Source organism: Arvicanthis niloticus, chromosome 9 (genome assembly GCF_011762505.2).
Source record: "Arvicanthis niloticus isolate mArvNil1 chromosome 9, mArvNil1.pat.X, whole genome shotgun sequence".
In the NCBI taxonomy this organism is placed as follows: domain Eukaryota; kingdom Metazoa; phylum Chordata; class Mammalia; order Rodentia; family Muridae; genus Arvicanthis; species Arvicanthis niloticus.
In genome coordinates, this window is record NC_047666.1 from 62,103,268 (window position 1) to 62,126,293 (window position 23,026).

Consider the following 23,026-nt stretch of genomic DNA (forward strand, 5'->3'; position numbering starts at 1 on the left):
TTTGCTTCTTTCTATACCAACTGTATGTAGCCCAGACTGGCCCTTCAGCCTCTATTTCACAAGTGCTGGGATTGCAGAACTTTTGCCACCATAACAAGCTCTAGTTTTATTCATTTTAAGATTTATTTTTATTTCTGTGTATAGGTGTCTGTGCCATATGGTACCTACAGAAGACAAGAAGGGCATAAGATCCCCTCAGGCTGGAGTTACAGGTGAGTGTGAGCAACTTGACTTGAGTCCTGAGAATAGAACATGAATCCTCTGCCAAAGAAGCAAACTGTCATAGCCCTGGCTGTCCTGGAACTTGATCTGCAGACCAGGCTGGTCTCAAACTCAGAGATCCAGCACCCTGAGTGATGACAGTTTTAAAGGCGTGTGCCACCACTGTTCTAGAAGCAAATGGTCTTATCTGCTGGACCATCTCTCCACAGCCCCTATTTCATTTTTTAATTTAACTTAATTTTATCTATCTGGGTTTTGTTTTTGTTTTATTTAGGAACTTGAGACAAGTTTCCATGTATATCCCAAGCTGGACTTGAACTCAGAATATAACACAAGCTAGCTTCAAACTCTCAGCAATCCTCCTGTCTCAGCCTTCCAAATGCTGGAATTAAGGACATGTGTCAACACATCTAACTTCATCTTTGTATTTTAAGGGTCAAAAAAAATCTAACTTAGTAAGCTCTTAGTGAAGGTGTTTAATTATAAGGTAAAATATATAACCAGTTGCTTGCTCTGGAGCTTGCTCTCTTAAAATAAAGGTGATTGTTCTCTCTCTCTCTCTCTCTCTCTCTCTCTCTCTCTCTCTCTCTCTCTCTCTCACACACACACACACACACACACACCATTAGAAATCCCACAGGAACACCAAGCTGCTTGTCATAACTCTGACTCTTTGCCAACTTGTGGGACCCTTTTCTCCCACTGGGTTGCCTCCTCCAGCCTTTAATGTCATGTTATGTGCCTGGTCTTATTTATCTTGTTGTACAGTCTAGTTGAAGTCCCTGGGAGGAGCAGGGGTGGATCTGGGGAAGAGGAGACATGAGGGAGAGAGACTGGGGGAAGGGAAACTGCAGCCAGGATGTAATATATGAGAGAAGAATTTTTTTAAAAATCCACCTGCAAAAAAAAAGGAAGGGAGAGAAGCCGGCTTAATTCCAGCACTTGGGAGGCAGAGGGGAGCAGATCTCTCTCTTCTCTCTGTAAGTTCGAGGCCAGCCTGATGGCCTACAGAGCAAGTTCCAGGACAGCCAGGACTACACAGAGAAACCAAAAAGAAGCAGGAAGAAGAGGAGGAGGAGGAAGAGGAGGAGACAACAAGGAGGAGGACAAAGAGAGGACATAAAACATAAAATCAGTTATTGTGTCTTGACCAGCAAATTTTAAAAATGAATGTAGTTATGATTAGAGAACACATAGTCTGTATTGCATATATGTTCGAGCAGAACATATTTTTATTGTTTCAATATACTTTTACAGTAGATCTCAGTTAACTTTTTTAAAAATATATTTTATGTATATGGGTGTTTTATTTGATTGTACCACTGTATTCTACTATGTGCCTAGTACCCTTAGAGGCCAGCAGAGGGCATCAGATCCCCTGGAGTTGTAGTTACCATGTGGGTGCTGAAAATCAAACTGGGTTCCTCTGGAGCCAGTGCTCCTAACTGCTGAGTCACCTCTCCAGCCCCAAGTTAAGTTCTTGTAAAGTTTGGAAGCTCAAGTCCAAGAGAAACTCTCATTGTTGTTTAAGGAAGCATGCCTACTGTGGTACTTGTCTGCTGAGGAAACACAGGGAAACCTTGTCTCAAAAGAAAAACAAACAAAAAAGATAGTACCTGATTCCTGCTTTCAGAGCCACTGCAGTGAGCTCCACAGGCAGAAAAAAAATTCTTCACAGGGAAAGCTGGCCAGACCCTAGGCGACTCCAGCCCTCCCTGAGGAAAAAGACCAAACACTGACAGAGGAGAGGCTACAGTGCCAAAGAGCCATCCTGGGCATTCTTTGTGAAACTCCCAAGGGAGGCTCAAGAGGCAGCACTTAAACCTCAGTCAGCTCCTCAGAGTTCTCCAAAAAGCGCTTGGAGAAGTGGGAGATCACGTCTGCCAAAGAAAAGTGGCATGTGCCAAAGAGGGCGTGGCAAGGGAGAGCCAGACTGTTATGTTCTGAGTGTTGCTACCAAATCAGAGAACAGTCCTGCCTATCCACTGTGGGCGAGGAACGGGGAGAGAGGTGGAAGAGATGCCACGGCACAGGACGGGCAGCTCTAGGGAGATAAGGATATTACTGTCTACAGAGGTAAAGGAAATTCTGGTGCATCAGAAAAGGAAAGTGCCAAGACTGAAACAAAAAGAGCAAAGACCAACAGGAGGAGGAGGTGGCAGCAATGGAGGTGGCGGGAGACGTTCTCAGGTCTAACACAGTTATTTCTTCTTTTCTATAGAGTATGTAATTCTTCTCTACACAACTCACTCGTTTTAAAAAAAGGAGAATTGAAATATTTTTTTTCTCTTTGTGTACCCCTGGCTGTCCTGGAACTGGCTCTGTAGACCAGGCTGGTCTTGCCTGAGTGCTAAGATCAAAGATGTGCGCCACCACTGTCTGGCAAATGACTTTTTAAAATATGTGTCTTAATCTGGGTTTCTACTATTGTAATAAAAGAAAAACCAAACAAACAAAACCAGCCATGACCAAAGCAGCTTGAGGAAAGAAGGTTTGGGGTTTTTTCTTACACTTCTGCATCACAGTTCACCATTGAAGGAAGGAACTCATGGCAGGAACCTGAGAATGCAGAAGCAGAGGCCATGGAGGACACTGCTTACTGCCTCGCTTATCCTTGCTTGTTCAACCTGCCTTCTTATGTAATCCAGAACCACCTGCCCACACATGTACCTTTAATCCCAGCACACAGGAGGCACATGCAGGAAGATCTTTTGAGTGCAAGGCCAACATGGTCTACAAAGGGAGTTCCAGACCAGCCAGGACTACACAGTGACACCCTGCCTTAAACCAAATAATAATAAAATTTAAAAGCCGGCTATAAGGGCTCACGTCTGTAATCCTAGCATTCCTATGTCAAAACGGGATACAGAGACATAAGCTCAAATATGCAGCCCTTGTGCGTCTGAGTTAGGAGAGTCAAAGTTCAAAGCCAGTCTGAGCTGTAGTGCTCCAAAGTTCCAAGACACACTGGACTAGAGTAGGTTGGCCTTAAACTCACAGAAATCCTCCTGCCTCTGCCTCCGTAGTGCTGGGATTAAAGGCATACACCACCATGCCCTGCTCACTTTTAAACGTTTTATTAGTGTATGTGTGTGCTGTGTGTGTGTGTGTGTGTGTGTGTGTGTGTGTGTGTGTGTATGTTTGAATGTGGGAACAGGCATGTCATAGGACATGTGTCAGAGGACAACTTTTGGGAATTGGCTCTCTCTCCCTACCTTGAGTCCCAACAATCAAAGTCAAGAGTCAGGCATTTGCAGCACGAACTCCTACCTGCTGCACCATCCCACGCCTTTAAACAGAACTACCAGGTGATGAATACTCACTTCAGTCAAGTGATGGACAAAGACCTTCAGTCTCAGATGAAGAAGGGAGATGACATCAGAAAGGGTTACATTAGGTTCTTCAAACTGTGCAGCACAGTGGTTCTCAACCTGAGGCCTGGGACCCCCCCCTGGCAACCCTCTATCTCCAAAAATATCTGCACGATGATTCATAACAGTAGCAAAATTACAGTTATGAAGTAGCAACAATATAATTTTAGGGTTGGGGGTCACCACATTATGTGGAACTGTATAAAAGGGTGACAGCATTAGGCTGAGAGCCACTGGTTTAGGTGATGCCCTTTCTTAATCCAGGGAGGTTGCAGTCTACTTTTCAGTAGGAGTGAAGCATTTCATATTTTAAAATAACGGCAGTGTTGAAGGGCTGGCCCAGTGGCTAAGAGAGAATATTGCTCTTGCAAAGGGCCTGCATTCAATCCCCAGCACCCATCTCACGAAGTTCACAACTGTAACACCAGACACTGAGGATAGGACATCTTCATCTATACACCACCCACAGAGGCACAACCCTATAACTAAAAATAAAGTAGATCGTTTTAAATTAAAATCTAACTAACTAAAATAATTGCGGGCCAGAGAGATGGCTCAGCACATAAAAGCACTTGCCACCAAGCCTGCCGGCCTGAGTTTGATCCCCAAAATCCAGATGGCGAAAGACAGACCGGACTCCAATCCCCAAAATCCACATGGTGAAAGACAGACCGGACTCCTGCATGTTGTTCCTCTGACCTTCATGTGTGTTCTGTGGCAAAAACTAGCCCTTCCTCCAACATATACATAAATAAATGTAAAAAAATGCTTTTAAATAAAAATAAAACTAGGCCATATGAAAAGGCAAGAGACGCCGGGCAGTGGTGGCCCACGCCTTTAATCGCAGCACTTGGGAGGCAGTTGGATTTCTGAGTTCGAGGCTAGACTGGTCTACAGAGTGAGTTCCAGGACAGCCAAGGCTATACAGAGAAACCCTGTCTCGAAAAACCAAAAGAAAGAAAAGAAAAGAAAGGAAAAGAAAAGAAAAGGCAGGAGGCATACCTCAGTAGCTCAATTCTTCCTTAGTACATGTAAAACCTAGGTTCAATTCCCCAGGAAAAAAAAGGAGGGGTGCTGGGAAAAAGTATAAAATGCTATGAAAGTGTAAGCCATAGCTGAACTCGTTATGACAGGAATTTGTGAATCCCGTTGTTACACACTCCCATAGACTGTCACTTTCCCTGGGGTCATCATCGGGTGGGAAGTGAGACTACATAGGAGGAAAGGACTCATACTTTGTCATTAGGAACATACATTACTTAAGCCGTGACAAAACTAGCCTAATTGTTAATTAAAACGGCAAGTGTTAAATAGGCCCTTTTAAATATAAATAGGCGTATCCTAATTTCATTGCCTCCGGAGAGAAGGTCGCGTTTTACTATAGAAAGGGAATTCTGCAAAAGGACTAGGGTTGTAGCTCCGGCGGGTAAGCGTGCACGCGGACCGGGTTCGAGTCCCAGTACTTGAACAAACGAAAGGGACCCGCAACGGGAAGGGCTACGTAGTACTACTAAAGGGTCAAATAGTGTTCTTGGGCCTCTGGGTTCCCCCAGACCCCTCGGGAAAGGGTTAGGAATGCAGGACGCCTCCCCACTCCCCGGCCCCGAGAAGGCACCGTTAGGGGGCGCTCGCGGGGCGGTAGCAGACATTCGCGCCGCTCCGTTACATGCCCCAGTAACCCCAGCGCCGGCGACCGAGAGTAACCTCGCGATCTGGTGACGCCCCCGCCCCCCCCCCCCCCGCCCCGACTCTCGCCTGCTCCTGTCTCAACCAATAGGGAGGCAGCGAGCTAGCCGGCCGGACACCCGGCCGACCCACTCCTTCCCGGAGCGGTCCGGACCGAGTTGTACTGTCACCTCGCCTCGCGCTCCCGCCTGCTCCAATAGCAGCTGGGTCGCGATCGCAAGCCCCGCCCCGCCGGCCCGGCCCGTTTCCCTTCCTCACCGGAGTCACCTTTGCCTTACAAACGCTCGGCCCCGCCCTCTTCCTACCTTGCTGCGCTCGGCCCCGCCCCCAGCTGGCTCGACCAATAATCGGGTGGGTCTAGAGACTCTGGGCGGGCCCGCAGCCAATGCGCACGCCGTGGGCGGGCCCCCGGCCGGAATTGGGGGTGAAGCCACCGCGTTCTGCCCACATTCGGGGCGCGGAGCTGGGGGTCCCCGGGGGGCGCCCGCAGTTAAGATGGCGTCTACAGCGGACGGGGACGTGGGAGAGACGCTGGAGCAGATGCGGGGGCTATGGCCGGGTGTCGAGGATCTGAGCCTTAACAAGTTGGCGGCGTCTCTGGGCGCGTCGGAACAGGCGCTGCGGCTCATCTTCTCCATCTTCCTGGGTAAGGACCCTCCTGCCTGCCTCTGCCCCCTCGTGGAGTCCCAGGGAAATAGGCAGAATGGGGACTGGGGACAGGACCTGCCTATCTGCCCCGAACCACCCAGGAGGGCTGCCTTCGGGGGTGCAGGTATAGGTCCTCAAACACAGCAGCCAGCTGTCGAAGAGAAGACAAGACTTGTATCGAGTCTGGGGACCCGTACCCTCTGAACCTCTTCCCATTTCTTTTGGCCCATGCTGTGCCCTTTGGCTCCTCAGTCACCTCCCGCCTTGTCATCGATATGCCCGACAGTGCCCTTGCGACCCACGTCTATCTGTGGCTCTCCAGAGTTCGACTCTGGCCATGAGTACTGCTTATCTGTTATTAACAGCCCTCGTCTTGGGCTCTCCTTACGATAGGCATAGGCCCCCCGAACTTAGGATATTTTAGTCCTGCGGGTCTCCTCTACCCGATATTCCATACTTATGTCTTCTCCGTCTATGTTGTGCACTGCCAACGTCTAGTGTACTTTCATCTCTTTTCTGTCCTCTTTCTAGTATTTTCTTATACCATATTGCTTTCCCCCTTAGCCACCCACCTGTCATTTACCCTGGAATACGTTCTTATACTGGGCTTGGGAAACAGCACTATTAACAACCTTAAAAACTCCATGCTTGTTCCAAGTGACTATTATTCATATGGTTCAAAGGATGCAATGTACCTGGAGTTATGTCGAGACAAGCTGTATTATATATTACATATGTACTTTATAGGCTTTAAAAAAAAAAAACACATTCTTCGAGGTTTTTTTAATACACGAGGGTAGCATGGTATGATGGGAAAAGTGTGGGCTTTGAAGTTAAAGGAGTCCAACCCACCCTTGTCGCTACTCACAAACGACAGGACCCCCAGGCAAGCCATTTAACCGCTCCGCATCTAATTCTCTTATGAAACGAAGACAGCTGTACTTAGCATAGCTCGCTGTAAAGTTCGATAAGAATTCATAGGTCGAGATCAGAGATGATAGACCCGATCCGGTATAGATTTTTAAGTCGTTGGAACTTTGGGGGAAGGCTGTATAACTTTAACTTGAGAGAGGGAGGGTGAGGAAAGTCTGGGAGGCCCGGGTAGAGGGTTAACAGATCGAAACTGTAGGAAGTTAAACTGAGATAAACTGTGTGTGGTGGCTCAGCACCCCAGGACTAAGGCAAGAGAGTTGTGGGTTTGAGCCTGGGCTAAAGGTTTGAGACCCTGCTTTAAAAGAGAGAGAGACAGACAGACAATTGGTCTGGGAAAAGTTTAAATCCCAGAAAGAAATTTGGAAGTTATCCAGGAGTCAGTAGAGACATTGACACATAATATCACCAGAGGGTGTGAATCCAATCTACATGATGGCTGGAGCTTTAATCCATATTTAAACAACCTCGGCTAGTACCATTGTTATTTCATATCATACCAAGGTGATCGTCCTCTCCTCTGATAAAGGGTTCCCCCTTCCTTGGTGGGATCCTAAGACTTTAGAGGTGGAGGGATCTTAGGTTCTGTGGTTGGCTCAATACGATGTCACTCAAACATTACCCAAATTTATCAGCATCCCACATCTCTGGGTTTACGTACCACCGCAGCTTTGAGCTGGTGACTCTTTGAACCTTGCTTCTGACCCAGTTTGTTGGCGTTGGGATTGGCAATTAAGAACGCTTGCTGTTCATTAGGTAGGAGGGCCTCTGCCGCTCTCTCATCTGTGTACTGGAAGCCAGAGACGGGACGCGATACATTGTCAGGTCGGCCTGTTAAGTGGAAGTAAGGTTGGAATTAGGACTTGGAATTGTCTTTTGTGTGCTGGCATCAAATGCCGCCTGGTGCTGCTATGCACTGTCGTAGAAGTAAGGTTGACTAGGAAATCATCTTCCCCATGTCCCGCCCCCCTCCTTTCATCCTCTGCCATGGCGACACATAATCAAGAGTAATAAGTACCTGGCACAGCAGCCCCATTTCTAGGCCGTCTGGCCTATCCGTCCTATCATTCCCGTGGCCTCCCTCCCCATCACACATATGCTCTTCTCTCTGGTCACTTGTAGGATTTCTCATTTTCAAATCAATTCTGGGCTGCTGCTGCTGCTGCTGCTGCTGCTGCTTCTTTTCTTCCTCTCCTCTTCCTTCTCCTCCTCCTCCTCCTTCCAAGTACTAGTAGTTAAACCCAGGACCTACCTCATGCTAGGCAAGCCCTGTACCACTGATCTGCATTCCTAACCCAATTATGTGTCCACATAGGATGCTGTTTCTAGGCTTGGGTTAAATATATACATGTAAATATAAACTGATACGGTTGGTGAGTTCAAGGTCATCCTTTTCCATGAAGCACGTGTGAAGCCCAACTGGACTGCCCAGTACCTGCCTGGAAGAACCAAAGAAAAACAAACAAAACTTAGGGCTAGAGAGATAGCTCAGAGGTTAAGAGCGCTTCCAGAGGACGAAGGCTCAGTCCCCTGCACCCACCTCATGGGACTCACAGCTGCCTGTAACTCCAGGCCTAGGGGATCTGGCACATCTGGCCTCTGTTACACTTGCTCTCACCTGCACAAACCCACAAACAAGTACACAAAATTAAAAATAATACAAGATAAGTCTTAAAGAAACCAGTGGTGCTGCCCAGTGGTGGCAGCAGTACACACTTTTAACCCCAAGCAGTCAGGAAGAGGCAGGGGGATCAATGAGTTTTGAGGCCAGCCTGGTCTACAGTGTGAGTTTAGGGACTCCCAAGGCTACACTGAGAAACCCCATCTCCAAAGACCGAAAATGAAGGAAGAGAAAACAGTGATAAGGAGCTGGGATCTGAACTCCAGCCCAGGTATCTACTTTCTCTCCTTAAGTTCTGGGGTTGAAGAGTATTAAGACGCTGGCTTTCTGATGTCCTTGCTAAAGACCTACGAGAAAAGGTCTTTCCATGCTGTATACTTTCCATAGCGTTCCCATGTATTAGAAACACATTTAGGGAAACAACACTGGCCCTTGCTGCCTTACTTTTCATACCATTTATGCCCCTACATTGAACTCGTGACCTGTTAATGACTTAGAGGAAGCAGTCTGGAAAGTCCTAAGTCAGAGATCGTCGTTTGAGAGAGGAAGGTAGGAGCACTGGGAATCAAACTAGGGTTTCACACGTGAAGCAAGCACTCTGTCACAGGGCCACATCGCCAGCTTGCTTTCTTGTTGTCCTCTTTATCTTTTTGAGACAGGGTCTTATTGTGTAGCCCTGGCCGCCCTGAAACTGGTTAGGTAGACCAGGCAGGCCCTGAACTCACTTGAGATCCGCCTGCGTCTAAGTCCGAGTGCTGGGATTAAAAGTGTGTGCCACCAGCACCCAGCTGACCGTCTTTAGTATTTACCACCTAAGTTATGTGGAGTGCTGTGCACTTCCAACAGTCGGAAGACTGTTGGTGTAGACATTTGTGCCAAGTCTGATTGTGAGGATGGTAAAGATGAATTTTGCTGTGAGCCCTGGTGCTGACAAATGCTCCTGGGGAACCCTCTCCCCCACCCCCAACAACTTGGGTTTTATCATTCCTTAACATAACTTACAGCATGAATCCTTTATAAAGTCAACGAGGTATACCTGTTATGGAGAAGGACAAGCAGTGTTCTTGATGCCGCAGGGGCAGGAGCCATGAGACAGACCAGTGTGTGTAATAAAGCCGAGCACTCAGACATTATGGTCTGTCCGTCGTGGTAGGGATCTCATGTGACATCCATGTGCTGGCCTCCATAAAAGGCGGAAACCCAAATGGCTATAAGAAGTCCCAAGCATTATGAGGTTTAAAGATGGAGTATTTCGTACATAATGCATTTGGAACCTGAGTTAGCTTGCTTCCTTTAGGCTCAGATGGTAAAGCTTAGGAGGGACGGGGAGCACTTAGGTGCCTGATGCAGGAGGATCACCACTAGTTCAAGGCCAGCCTGGGCTACTGAATGAGGCCATCTCACAAAAACAATGGGGACTCGTGTGCCTGGAGCCGAAGCTAGACCGATGAAGTACAAAGCTGATTTAAAAAGAGGGAGGGTGGTGGTAGGAACGCAGATCTGGTCCGTATGACTCGGAGACAGGGTGGATCCACTGAGGGGAAAACAACTCTGAGACTTGGGGAATGCAGAATTGTTGAAAGGTGGACTCTGAAAGCTTGTCCTTCGTCTACAAAAGCTGGTGGGAAAGAAAAAAAAAAAAAAAAACTCCACCTTGTCTCCTGATCTCTCGCTGCCCACACCCCAGTCACCAGGTCCCTCCAGGGCAACAACAAATTGTGTCTCCAGATCTCCTCCTCTCTATCACCAGCCATCTGTCACCGCACGCACGCACGCACGCACGCACGCACGCACGCACGCACGCACACAAACAAACACACCCAGCAGCCTCCTGACTGGTCTCTAATTCTCTTCTTGCCCCTTCCAGTCTCCTCTCCAAAAGCAGTCTGTGTCATCCAGTCCTTTTCATCTCCTGTCCAGCACCATTCAGGGGCTTCCCCGTCTGGCAGGTGAGCCCTTGCCTGAGGCTCCAGCCTTGTTTCAAACAAGTGCATAGCCTCAAGCCACATGGCCTGTCTTCCCTTCCTCAGGGAAAGCTGTAAGCCCTTCCTGCCCCTGAGCCTTTGTGCACACTGACCCTACTGCCCAGGAAGCTCTTTGCTCAGTTACTTGACACACCAATTCACCTTTTGGGTCTCTCATCAAATTGTTTCCTGTGAGCATTCTTTCCTGCCTCCATCTGAAATCCCTTGTTACATTCTTACGCCGAATGAAATCTTCTAACCATTCATTACGTCTAGTTCGCCACTGTGTACCTGGAGTTCATAGCACTTGACTCTGGTTAAATGATTGTATGAATGAATGATTTGGGAAAATAAAGTAATTCCCCTTCAAAAAAGACCGTACGTAGTGGTACGCGCCTGTAATTCTAGCATTCAAAACAATCATGAGTTCAAGACCAGCCTGGACCCTAAACAAAGGGTATGTAGCTCAGTCAGAGAGCAGCAGTCCTACAACGGCGCCTGCCTAAGGTGTACAAGGGCTTCAGTCCCATCCTCAGCATAGCAGGGCAGACAAGAGAGTGACAGCCGGGACCCAGCTTCCATCTTCTTCCCAGATAGCCAGGCACAGAGATACGGAAAGAAAGTCGGGTACCGTTCAGGGCTGCATTGTGATCTAGTTTGAATCTTACTTTAAGTTCCAAGGAAATTTTAAAACCTGAGCTTGCAATCGGGTTTAGGCAGGACTAGGGCTGTAGTTCAAGTGTATGAGCCTTCGGTTTGATCTCCAGATGTGGTCACCTACACTGTAATCCCAGCACCCAGGAAGTGGAGGAAGAAGGCTCAGGATAGGCCCCGGCTACCGAGCAACTTTGAGTCCAGCCTGTGCTATGGAAGAGCCAGGTGGTAGAGGGGTTAGGAGTAAGTTTGTTCTCGTAATTGAATCAGATAGGAAACGAAATGATTTGAGAGCGCTTATAGAAGAGAGTCGAATCCCTGGGTCAGTCTCCTTATTAACAACAGAAGTAACTACCACTGTTTCCTGTTTGGTTTTGGTGAAATGGTGTCCTTGGTAGCCAAGGCTGGCCTTGATCCTTCTACCTCCATCTCCCCAGTGCTAGGATTACAAGTGAACACCACACTGGGCTTTGTAGCTACTTTGTTCTGGGCGTTGCCCCAATGGTCCTCGGGCCAGATGTAATCAGATGATTACAGCACTGTTGTCATTTCCCTTGTTCAGTTCCTAACAGCTGGGGACTAAGTCACTTAAGATCTCTGTCCTTGTCTACCAGGAGTTTGAGCTCCTGGCCATAGGGGATTGAGTGGAGCCTTGTAGAGCTGCAAAATACAAATGTCCTCCGTAATCCTTAATGTCCAGTCGGTGGTTAACCAAGGTGTAATCAGCACACAGATACCTCAGTATCCGAAGTCAGAGCTGGCCAAATGGAACAGATGGCCACTCTGCCCTACCGCAGGGTTCTGTGGGCGTGGCCACGGCCATAGATTGCTTGCCTAGCTGCTCGAAAATTGCAGTTAAGAGTAGAAATTCTTTTCTTGGAGGTTTAGGGTTGTTATCACTAATGTTAGTGACTTTTAAAATAAAACTCAAACCAGGCCCTTGGATTAGCTCCTTGTGGACCAGAGTCCCCGCTAGTCCTTCAGGGAAAAGGCCTCTCCTCATTCAGTGCCGTCTTTCTTAGGGTAGCGTTGAAGTCACAACATCAAAGATAACTAAATGGAACTTATAAAATTGAATCACCTTAACTAAACAACTGGGATTTCTGACTATGACCCACACTATAAAATAGGGACATCTCCTGAATGACTTTCACGGGCCCATCCAATACTAAAAGTCTAGGAATATTCTGTTATGCCTGTGTTCTTGAGCTTTACACGAATTCATGGCCACAGAGTTTTCTCAGCATCTGAAGCTTCTGGTTTGAGGTTTGTTTTTTTGTTTTGTTTTGGTTTGGTTTTGGTTTTGGTTTTGGTTTTTGAGACAGGGTTTCTCTGTGTAGCCTTGGCTGTCCTGGAACTCACTCTGTAGACCAGGCTGCCCTCAAATTTAGAAATCCGCCTGCCTCTGCCTCCCAAGTGCTGGGATTAAAGGCATGTGACACCACTGCCCGGCCCTGGTTTGAGATTTGTTTGTGAGTGCCCCAGGGTGACCCTCCAGCCTCCAATGTTCCCAGGTGTTGGGAACGCTGGTGTGTGCTACACCCAGGCCCTGAACTAGCTGAAGATACACGGGCTTATTAGATGTCCCACTGTATCTCTGGCTGGCCTGGAGTCCACCTGTAGTCCAGCTGACATCAAACTCACAGGGATCCATCTTCTTCGGCCACCTGTCACACCTAGCTTGCCACTTGATTTCTGTTTTGTTTGAAACCAGCCTTGTTCTATAGGCACTAGATTATATGCAGATCATGCAGAAGGCTTTGAATTGGTTCTTTTCTTGCCTCGGCCTCAGGAGTGTACAGCATCTCAGGCCTGCACCACCAGGACCAGTTGAGTAATCGGCCAGCCATTGTGTAAGATGTCTGTGGACTCCCTCAGCCTCCGAGTGCTGGGACCCCAGGCTTCCTCAGCACGCGGTGCTCTGCTCTGCCCTGATCGCCTGTTCACAGACCGACAGCTTACACTTGCTGCCCTGGAGCTCAGGACTGTTGAAATCCTTTCATCTGATTTGTAGCACTTGATGCCTGCGTGGTCTCAAACTTTTTGAAACGTCAGCGTGTGCTCAGATCTTTGGCAAAGCAACTCTCTTGCATTCTCTATGGCTTAGTGTCCCTCACTGGCCAGCTAGCGTGCCTTGCCGGTCTATGTTAATCATTTTGCTAAAAGATCATGATCCTAAGTGTTGTAACCGTTATCATCACAGGAGCTTCAGATGAGAGGCTCAGTTACAGACGGAGCTTCCTCGTAAGAGGATGGGAGCAATGTCGCCAACTTGGCTTTTTGTATCAACTCAGCCATCTTGAAAGGTGTTTCCTTTTCCTTTGTTTGTCTGTCTGTTTTTCTGAGGCAGAGTCTCTCTGTCGTCCAGGCTGGCCTGGAACGTCTGTGGCCTATATAGGCTTGCTATGGAATCAGAGCAGTGCCTCGTCGTTCTTCAAATTTTAGATTATTGAGTTGTCACTCAAACTCGTAACTTAACTGATATCACATTTATTAATGCAATTATGAAACTGACTTGTGGCTGTAACAAGAGCTAGATTGCACCTGCCAGTTCTGTTGTTTGTTCTCATGCCTGAAGGTTTTTAATTGTCTGTGTATCTGTCTGTCTCTGTCTCTGTCTCTCTCTGTCTCTCTGTCTCTCTCTCTCTTTCTCTCTCTCTCTCTCTGCATGTGTGTGTTTCTGTGTCTAAGTGCATCTCTCTGTGTGTGATCTGTCTGTCTGTGTCTGTTTCCAACAGTTAAATTAAAGACCAGGATGTTTAAGGCCCAGGAAGAGTTCTCTAAGTGAAACAGAAGTAGTTCCTTTGAGAACATGAAAGCTTATCTGTTTCTATTGTTTTGAAATAGGGTCTCATATGTAACCCAGGCTAGCCTGGAACTCACTGTTGTAGCCCAGGATGGCCTCAAACTCAACTCTCTTAGCCTCAGTTGTAATAGCAAGCATGAGACACTATACCTTGGCTGTCTCTTGTTTATTCAAAGTATCATATGTGTTCTTACCCTGTTTTCAAAACAAGAAAGGGATGTGGAAAACAAAACCAGAAAAAAAGGTAATTTCTGGGTGAGGATTTTCTTTGGCTTGACATGCACTGTTTGTAAGGCCTCATTTCCTCCCCATTCAAATCACAGCTTTGAAGATCAGTCAGAAGAATGTGCTCCGGGCACCTTGTATGAACTGTTCTGTATAAGAATCACGTAAGAGAGAATGTAAACAGAGGCCTTGGGTACATGTGACATTGCAGATGGAGAGGGAGGGTTAGTCAGAGGGGGCTAAGCCAAAAATAATCATACTCGAGTTTCAGTTTGGCCTCAACACATGAAGTCTTTTTTGAGACAGGGTCTCACAAAGTAGCCCTGTATAGTCGGAATTCAGAGATCCACCTGCCTGTAGCTCCAGAACGATGGAATTAAAGGCCTGTGTCACCACACCCAGCAAATAAGATTTAGTCTTATCAGTTTCCAGGGACTCCACCCAGAGCCGAGTATCTGCTCTCCTGAGTAGAAGGACATAATGAGGCTCTTGCTGTTTTACACTCTTTTTTTTACCCCTTTTACACTCTTAAGAGGTAACCCTAAAATCATTTAGGAATCAGATCAGGGATCAGAGCCCCCAAATCCTTGTGGCATCTCTTGCCTCTGGCAAGGAAGAGACTACCAAGAGATCAAAGGACATTTTTAATTTTAGCCAAAGAAGAAACTGGTTCCTTGGGGTGCGGGAGGAATGTCTTTTTACTGTCTACGAGTTTTACCTCCTACTCCTGTCACTCCTTCATCTGTGTGTGCGTGTGTCCAGCAAGTACCCAGGGTGGTCCTGGGGTCCACTGGAGCTGGAGATGCAAGTGGCTGTGAGCTTCGGTGTTGATGCTGGGACTGAACTTGGAGCTCTACAAGAGCAGCAAAGGGTCTCGAGCACTAATCCGTATCTTCAGCCCTGACAGAAAAGGGTTATTTTGTTTTCTTTTTGTTTGATTTTTCAAGATAAGGTCTCTCTCTGTAAAACTCTGTTGACCAGGCTGGTTGCAAACTCAGAGAGCCACCTGACTCTGCCTCTGGAATGTTTCAGTTAAAGGTGTGTGCCACCATATCTGGTTTGAAAGTCTTAAGTGGACTATTTAAATGTCTCATTCTAACTGCATACTAAACTTAAGAATAAAAAGTCAGCCGTGCAGTGGTGGCGCACGCCTCTAATCCCAGCACTTGGGAGGCAGAGGCAGGCGGATTTCTGAGTTCGAGGCCAGCCTGGTCTACAGAGTGAGTTCCAGGACAGCCAGGTCTACACAGAGAAACCCTGTCTCGAAAAACCAAAAAATAAAAAAAATAAAAAAAATAAAAGAATTTATCCACATGCAAATCTTGGATCTCTGTTTGCACGCTGCACGCTGCTTTGAGAAGTGACGGACCTGTAGCTGCAGGGAATGCTTTCTAGTTCCCGGGGTTCTCACTTTGCTGCGACAGCAATTCTAAACTCAGACCTGCTGGACACTGATCTAGATTACTGTCCATAAATAGGAAACTACTGTTCCCAAGCCAGCAGGCAGGAGCCAACTGGAATGGTGCCCCTTAAGGCTCCTGGCATACACCTCGGTCAAAAGCCAACAAGACTGGGTCAGGTTAGAGTATAGACACGGAACCTTAGCAAAACGACAGACCTGTGAGGCTGAGAAATGCTCGGCCCTGTTTTAGTCCACATTCCTTAGTTAGAGGACAGTCTGCCTCACTGTGTTTTGATTTGGATTTTCTTTTAAGACAGGGTCTTGCTAAGTTCTCCAGGCTGACCTGGAACTTAGTGTCCTGCCCAGTCTAGCCTCCAACATGCAGTGACCCTCCCTCGTCAGCCTTCCAAGTCGCTGGGGTTATAGGGAAGCATCACCAAACCTGACTGACTCCATTTTTGAAACTCTTCATTGATTGTCTGTGGCAACTTCAATTAAAAAAGGCCCCCATAGACCCATAGGGAATGGCACTATTTGAAGGTGTGACCTTGTTGGAAGAAAGCCTGTCTCAGCCTCTTCCTGCTGCAGATCTGATGCAGAACTCTCAGTTCTTCTCCAGCATCATGTCTGTCTGCCTGCCTGCCTGCCTGCCTGCCTGCCTCCAGGCTTCCCACCACAGACTTCCCACAGTGAACCTCTACACTGTAAGCCAGCCACAATTAAATGTCTTCCTTTAAGAACTGCCATGGTCATGGTGTCTCTTCACAGCAATGAGACCTGAACTAAGACATTGCCCATCTGAAAAATCTAGGACATTAAAGCAAGCACAGGAACTCCTGGGTAGCCAGTGGTATTTTGTTTTGGTTTTGTGACCCTGACAAACAGAACCCAGGGTCTTGTGGTGGACAGGCTCTCTACTTCCGAGCTTTGCCCCCAGTCCACATGGCTTTTGTTGTTAGGAGATAGTTTTGTTTGGCAGCCCAAGCTGACCTTGAACGCCCTGTGAGTGTTAGGGGCATTCAGCCTCACTGACACCCTCTGGCTTCTGACATGAATACTGAGAAAGCAAGCACTGTCCTGCAGCCATGTGCATTTATTTTTAATATATATACAGCCCAAGTCACATACAGTCCTTTATTCAGTTATGCTGTCAGACAGCAAATGTGCTATATAGGCCAGAACGTCCCTAAGATCCTAAAGTCGTCAGGGTCCCCAAGTCATCTCATAAGAAACTCTAGAACTAGCCGGGCAGTGGTGACGCACACCTTTAATCCCAGCACTTGGGAGGCAGAGGCAGGTGGATTTCTGAGTTCGAGGCCAGCCTGGTCTACAGAATGAGTTCCAGGACAGCCAGGGCTATACAGAGAAACCCTGTCTTGAAAAACCAAAAGAAAAAAGAAAAAAAAAAGAAAGAAAGAAAGAAAGAAAGAAAGAAAGAAAGAAAGAAAGAAAGAAAGAAAGAAACAAACTAACTAACTCTAGAGCTTTGAGTGTGAGGTTTTGCTGTTTTGTTTTGGGCTTAGAACCTCTCTGGTATAGGGTGCAGAGTCTTGCATGTGCCAAACAAGAGCATGTCCTGTGTCACTGAGATAGATCCCCAACCTTCTTGTTTATATCAAAATGTTATTTTATTAATTTCTAAAAGAATTTACATTTTCAATTTGCTTCCCAAACCGAGTACAATTGAAATGTCAGTGTAGAAAGGACCAAGTCATTCCTGACTGGGGCGGTCAGCGATCTGTTTGATGAGCCTAATTAATCACTATTGTACATCAAAGGGTAGTGTCATGAAAATAAAACTAACACAAAATAGAAGAAAATGTTTGTAAGTCATGTATTTCATGTCTAGTGTACAGGTATTAGGGATAGATAGATAGATAGATAGATAGATAGATAGATAGATAGATAGATAGATCGATCGATCTTGGGAAGACTTTACAATACATCCTAAGCTTATAACTTACTGAACATCTACCGTGTACAACCATGGAGCTCCACTAAGCTGTACAATTAAAAAGCTGGGCTTGGCAGAAGCTGATTATCCAGTATGGGAGAGACAGTCTGGAAAAAAAATTATCCTAACAAAAGGTAGCAGAATGTCAGCTCTGTGCAGGTACACAGTGTGCATATATATGTGTAAGCACACGTATGCACACACATATCCTTAATAATAAAAAGAGCTCGGGTGTCCAGGCACCATGAGAACACAGCCTACAGAACCAGCTAAGCAGGGCTCTTAGTGCGTCGCAGACCCAGTGTAGTTCTGAGCTAGGCTGTCAGAACATTCGCTGTGGTCGGGTAGCTTGGCGTTCCTGTGGGACTCCCAGCAGTGGGATGGGGGTGTCTCCGACTCTTGCCTGCTCTTGGGATCCTTTTCCTCCCACTGGGTTGCCGGTCCAGCCACGATACGATACGAGGGTTTGTGCCCAGTCTTACTGTATCTTGTTAGGAAGTGCTTGCTGGATATTCCTAGGAGGGCTGCTTTTTCTTTTTTCCAAGAGAAGCAGGAGGAGTGAATCTAGGGAAGAGAGGAGGGGGCTGGTGGGAGGGGCTGTAATATATGAGAGAAGAATAAAAGTTAAAAGAAAAACTGAAATGAAGACTAGACAAAGGCTGCAGGTGCAGGGGCTCACACTTGAGAGACAGCAGGATTACCCCAATCTGAGCGAGATCATGTGTCCAAAAGGGGAGAGAGGAGGTAGTTGCCAGGATGGTGGCACACACCCGAAACCCCAAAACTCAAGACCAGAGAATCACCTTAAGTTCTAGCCCAGCCTTTGGGCACATGGTGAAATCCTGTCCAAAAAAAAAAGGCAAACATAGTGTCACCTGTCTGTGCATTCCAGCACCTGATGCAATCCCCGAATTTGGGAGTAGAGGCAAGAGATGGGATTCCTGGTCATCCTCAGCTAGACACCAAGATCAAAGTCAACCTAGGGGACAGTCGTCTCAAAAGGTTATTTTTTAAATGATGAACAGCAGGGCACGTTATCAAACACCTTTAATCCCATCAAGGAGGCAGAGCCGGCGGATCTGTGAGTTCAAGGACAGACTGGTCTACAGAGGGTCAGGACATCCAGGGCTATTATACCAAGAAACCCTGTCTCGAAAAACCAAAAAAAGTACTGCTCCTTTTCCAGAGGACAGGGTTCAATCCCAGCACCCACATGGTGGCTCACACCTGACTGTAACTCCAGTCCCAGGAGATCCACACTCCTCTGGCCTCTACAGGCCCCAGTACACATGTGGTATATAGGCATACAGCAGGCAAAACCCACACACATAAAATAAAATATAGTAAAAGAAGGGATGACTCTGACAGTTGTATTCACCTTACTCTATGAGAGGTGAGAAAATGAAAACCAGTTAATAACATGTATTCATGGAGTAAGAATGACACAGTATCTGCACTTAATAGAATAAAAAATTAGAAACAACATCTAACCTCTGTGCGCTCCATAAAGGCTCTGTGTAAAGTCGGTTTATGCCACATTAGAATCTTGTTGTAAAACTGGCAGGTGGTAGAGACTCCCTGTGCCGGGTCTCCACACTCGTTTTGATCTGATTTTCTCCTGAATGGTATTCGCCTAACCCATGTGCTTACGTCTGCTTAAGCTTTAGTAAGATTTCCAACTGTCTTTCATTAAACAAAAATATTTGATGAAAATAATGAATTGGGAAGATGCTCACTGCCGGTGTGCACTGACTTTTAATTAGGCCAGTTTCATGTTTGTTGTTTGCAGTTCAAGTTGGCCCAGAACTCAGGAAAATCCTCCTGCTTCAGCCTCCCAAGAGTTGGGACTACACATATGTACCTCTGCCATCCCCACTGTTTCTTTAAAAGAGAGAATATTACACACAAGGGGATATATATACATATATATAAATATGTATATGTATATAAAATTTTTTACACTTATGTAATGTCTGTGTGTGTGGCGGTCAGGATGAGTTATGGAAGTCAGTTCTCTCCTCCCACCCTTTAGTTCTCCAGGCTTGTCCAGCAAGCACCAACTCACCAGCCCCAGATATTATTTTAAAGATTAATAATAAATTATATAATATAAATAATATAATTATAGCCAATAATACATTTATTACATTGATTTATTTGTGCTTATTTTTATGCACACACATGTGCCATGGCACCTGTGGGGTCAGAGGACAGCTTTGTAGAGCGAGTTCTTGCCTTCTACTCTATGGGTCCTGAGTGATTGAACTCAGGTCGTTGGGCTTGGCTACGTGTTTCTTTGCCTGCTGGAGTCATCTCACCTACACAAGATTTTTTTTTTTTTGAACTTTTTATTTATATGCATGTTTTAAATAATTTATTTATTTCATATGCATTGGTGTATGTCTGTCTGTGTAAGGGTTTCTGAACTCCTAGAACTGGAGTTACAGATAACTGTGAGCTGCCATGTGGGTGCTGGGAATTGAACCAGGATCCTCTGGAAGAACAGCCAGTGTTCTTAACTGAGCTGAGCCATCTCTCCAGCCCTTGTGTGCATGTTCGTATGAGCACGCAGGTGCCACAGAGGCCAGAAGATGCTATCAGATCCTTTGGAGCCAGAGTCATAGGTGGTTCTAAGCCACCTCATGTGGGTTCTGGGGACCAGACTTGGATCAGCAAGCACTCCTAACTGCAGAGCCATCTCTCCAGCACAAAGTGTTGTTTGATTGTTTTATTAAAGTCCATAGTTTGTTCGTATTTCTCTGTTGTACCTGTTTTTCCCTCCTTTTAAACAGGATCTCACTGTACCCCGGCTGGTCTGGAGCTCGCTATGTAGGCAAGGCTGGCCTTGAACTTCTGCTCTTACTGTCTCCATTACTCGAGTGACAGAATTTCAGGCATGAGCTGTCATACCATCTTAGGCAGTGCTGGGGATGGAGTCCAGGGCAGGCAAGCCCTCTGCTCACCGAACTGAAGCCCCCCACCTGGAAGATACTTTTATAGAACTCAAGCTCCTGGACTTACACTAGAAATCCTCCTGCCTCAGCCTCCCTAATGCCATGATTACAGGCCTGTACATGACCTCATCCAGCTCCTCTTTCTTTTGTTTGTTTTTTGAGACAGGGTTTCTCTATGGTTTCTCTACATAACCCTGGCTGTTGTGGAACACTCTGTAGACCAGTCTGTAGATTCATGAGATCCGCCTGCCTCTGCCTCCTGAGTGCTGGGATTAAATACATGCAACGCCTTCACCACCACTGGCCCTCTTTGTATTTTCTCTTAAAGAACACAGAGCAGAGCAAGAATCCAACAGTTACACAGACTCTGATTGATGAGGGCCATTTTGGATTCTCTTTCTCCCGTTAGCATCACAGCTGGGCAGCAAAGAGCTGTCACCTACCTTGTTTATGTGCACAGCAGTTAGGTTTGACCCCAATAATGGCAAGGAAGCAGTATAAGGGAAGGCTAGAATGAAACCAGGTAAATCACAGTAAATCACAGGGCAGCGAGAGCAAGCAGGCCTGAGCAGTCCTATCCCAGAGCAGAGCACATAAGATGGGAATGGACTTTCTCTCCCCTGGGAACAAGAGCCATCATAAAGGGAGCAAGGCCTTAGTTAGACTTGTGTAAGAGAGAGCCATAACATGGATATTCTGATAAGCAAGTATTGGGCATAAGGGCCAGAGGTGGTTCATGCGCAAAGGGCTCTTCTTGCTCTTCCAGAGAATGCAAGTTCAATCCTCAGCACCCACGCCGGGTAGCTGGCCCGTGCCTCCTACGGCACCTGCACTTGGAGAAACAGTCCCCCACACAAGCACACACATATACACACACAATTAAAAATAATAGAAGGAAATCTTTTGAAAATGGAATAAAGCAGGAATAAAGAGAAAGGAAAGGTGGGGCCAGGAGGATGTGGGAGAAAGATGAGCCAGTGGAAACAGCCTTGCTTCCATCCACGTGGAGGTCCCCTTTTCCAGGGGAGAGAGCTCAGGCTCCAGTATTTCCACTCCTGGCCATTCATGGTTCCTTGCTGCTGACAGACATAGCATTAGTCCAGGACTGCATCCTGGTGCCTCCGCCCACCTGCTGAGATTAGCTGGGTGCTCACTGAGACTTGAACTCTGCGTGTAAACATGACCAAGGAAGAACCAAAATTTCCTATTCTATGGAACTTTCCTGTGCTAAGCCAGTGAGCTAGAAGTGACTGTTTATTCCAAAGTCCAGACAAATCATCCCTTAAGATTTTCTTGGGAGATGCCACCCACATCCCAGCTGGTTCCCCTGGGAGTCACAGCCCTGGCAGTCTTCTCAGCCTGTCCTCTCCTGGGCCTGATGCTGGCACAGGCAGCCAGCATCCCTCCCTGCCTGGCACTATAGATTTGTTGTGTGGTGGGTGATTTTTTTTTTTTTTAAATACCTGAAGGCTATACATGACAGTCTTGGGGCTTTCTGTTTATCTTGGTTTTTTTTGTTTTTTGTTTTTTGTTTTTTGTTTTTTGTTTTTTTAAAGAAAAAGTGGCACTTGGCATGGTGGCACACACCTTGATCCCAGCACTCAAGCATCAGAGGCTGGAGAAGTGGCTCGATGGTTAAGAGCATGTGCAGAGGCCTGGGGTTGGTTCTCAACACCCACATCAGGAAAGTTCACAACTGCCTATAGCTTCAGCTCCAGGGAATCTGATACCCTTCTGACCTCCTCCTCCTCTTCGTCTTCCTCCTCCTTCTCCTCCTCCACAAACACACACACACACACAAATAAATAATAAATAAATAAATAAATTTTTTAAATTGCTTTTTATAAAGGAGCCAGGGGCAGGCAGATTTTCTCTGAGTTTGAGGTCAGGCCTGGTCTACAGAGCAAGCTCCAGGACAGCTAAGGCTACAAAGAGAAAACCTGTCTTAAAAAACAGACAAAAGCCAGGCATGAAATAGATAAATATATTTTTTTTTTTGAAAAGCCACAAAATAGAATGCAAGTGTGGTTGTGAGTGCCTGTAATCCCACCATTCTGCACAGTGAGCCGGTGACCACCGGGAGCTTAAAGCGGCTCAGACCACCCAGTCCTTAACACGTTGCCTATCAATATGAAACAAGAAATATTTAAGTATTTATGAATAGACATCTTCGAGTTGTTTAAAGAAAGTATAATATTGTCATATTAATCCATAGGGTTACAGTCCAAGACTGAGTGACTTCCACCAAGACTTCTATGTACTTTTCCTTACATACGCTGGTACTAAAGCTTAATTGCTAAATTCGGTACAGTAAGGATCAGCAATAATTTATAATAAAGGCGCAATTATAAGATTGAACTGAGCCGGGCAGTGGTGGCGCACACCTTTAATCCCAGCACTTAGGAGGCAGAGGCAGGTGGATTTCTGAGCTCAAGGCCAGCCTGGTCTACAGAGTGAGTTCCAGGACAGCCAGGGCTTCACAGAGAAACCCTGTCTCAAAAAAACAAAAACAAAAAAAGAGATTGAACTGTGATAACAATTATGCCATACATGTGGTAGATACGTACAAAGTTTGGATATATACATACA

At 46.5% G+C, this 23,026-nt stretch overlaps 1 protein-coding gene across 1 annotated transcript in view; it reads left to right on the forward strand.

Annotated features, from left to right (window-relative positions):
• The first annotated feature begins 5,522 nt into the window (after positions 1-5,522).
• The window catches only part of Lpcat3 (lysophosphatidylcholine acyltransferase 3), a 39,924-nt gene continuing 22,420 nt past the window's right edge, over positions 5,523-23,026 (forward strand). Inside the window, exon 1 of the mRNA XM_034511801.2 lies at positions 5,523-5,925. Within this exon, the coding sequence (XP_034367692.1) occupies positions 5,775-5,925 (151 nt within the window). The 5' untranslated portion in view covers positions 5,523-5,774. The remainder of the gene's footprint in view (positions 5,926-23,026) is intronic.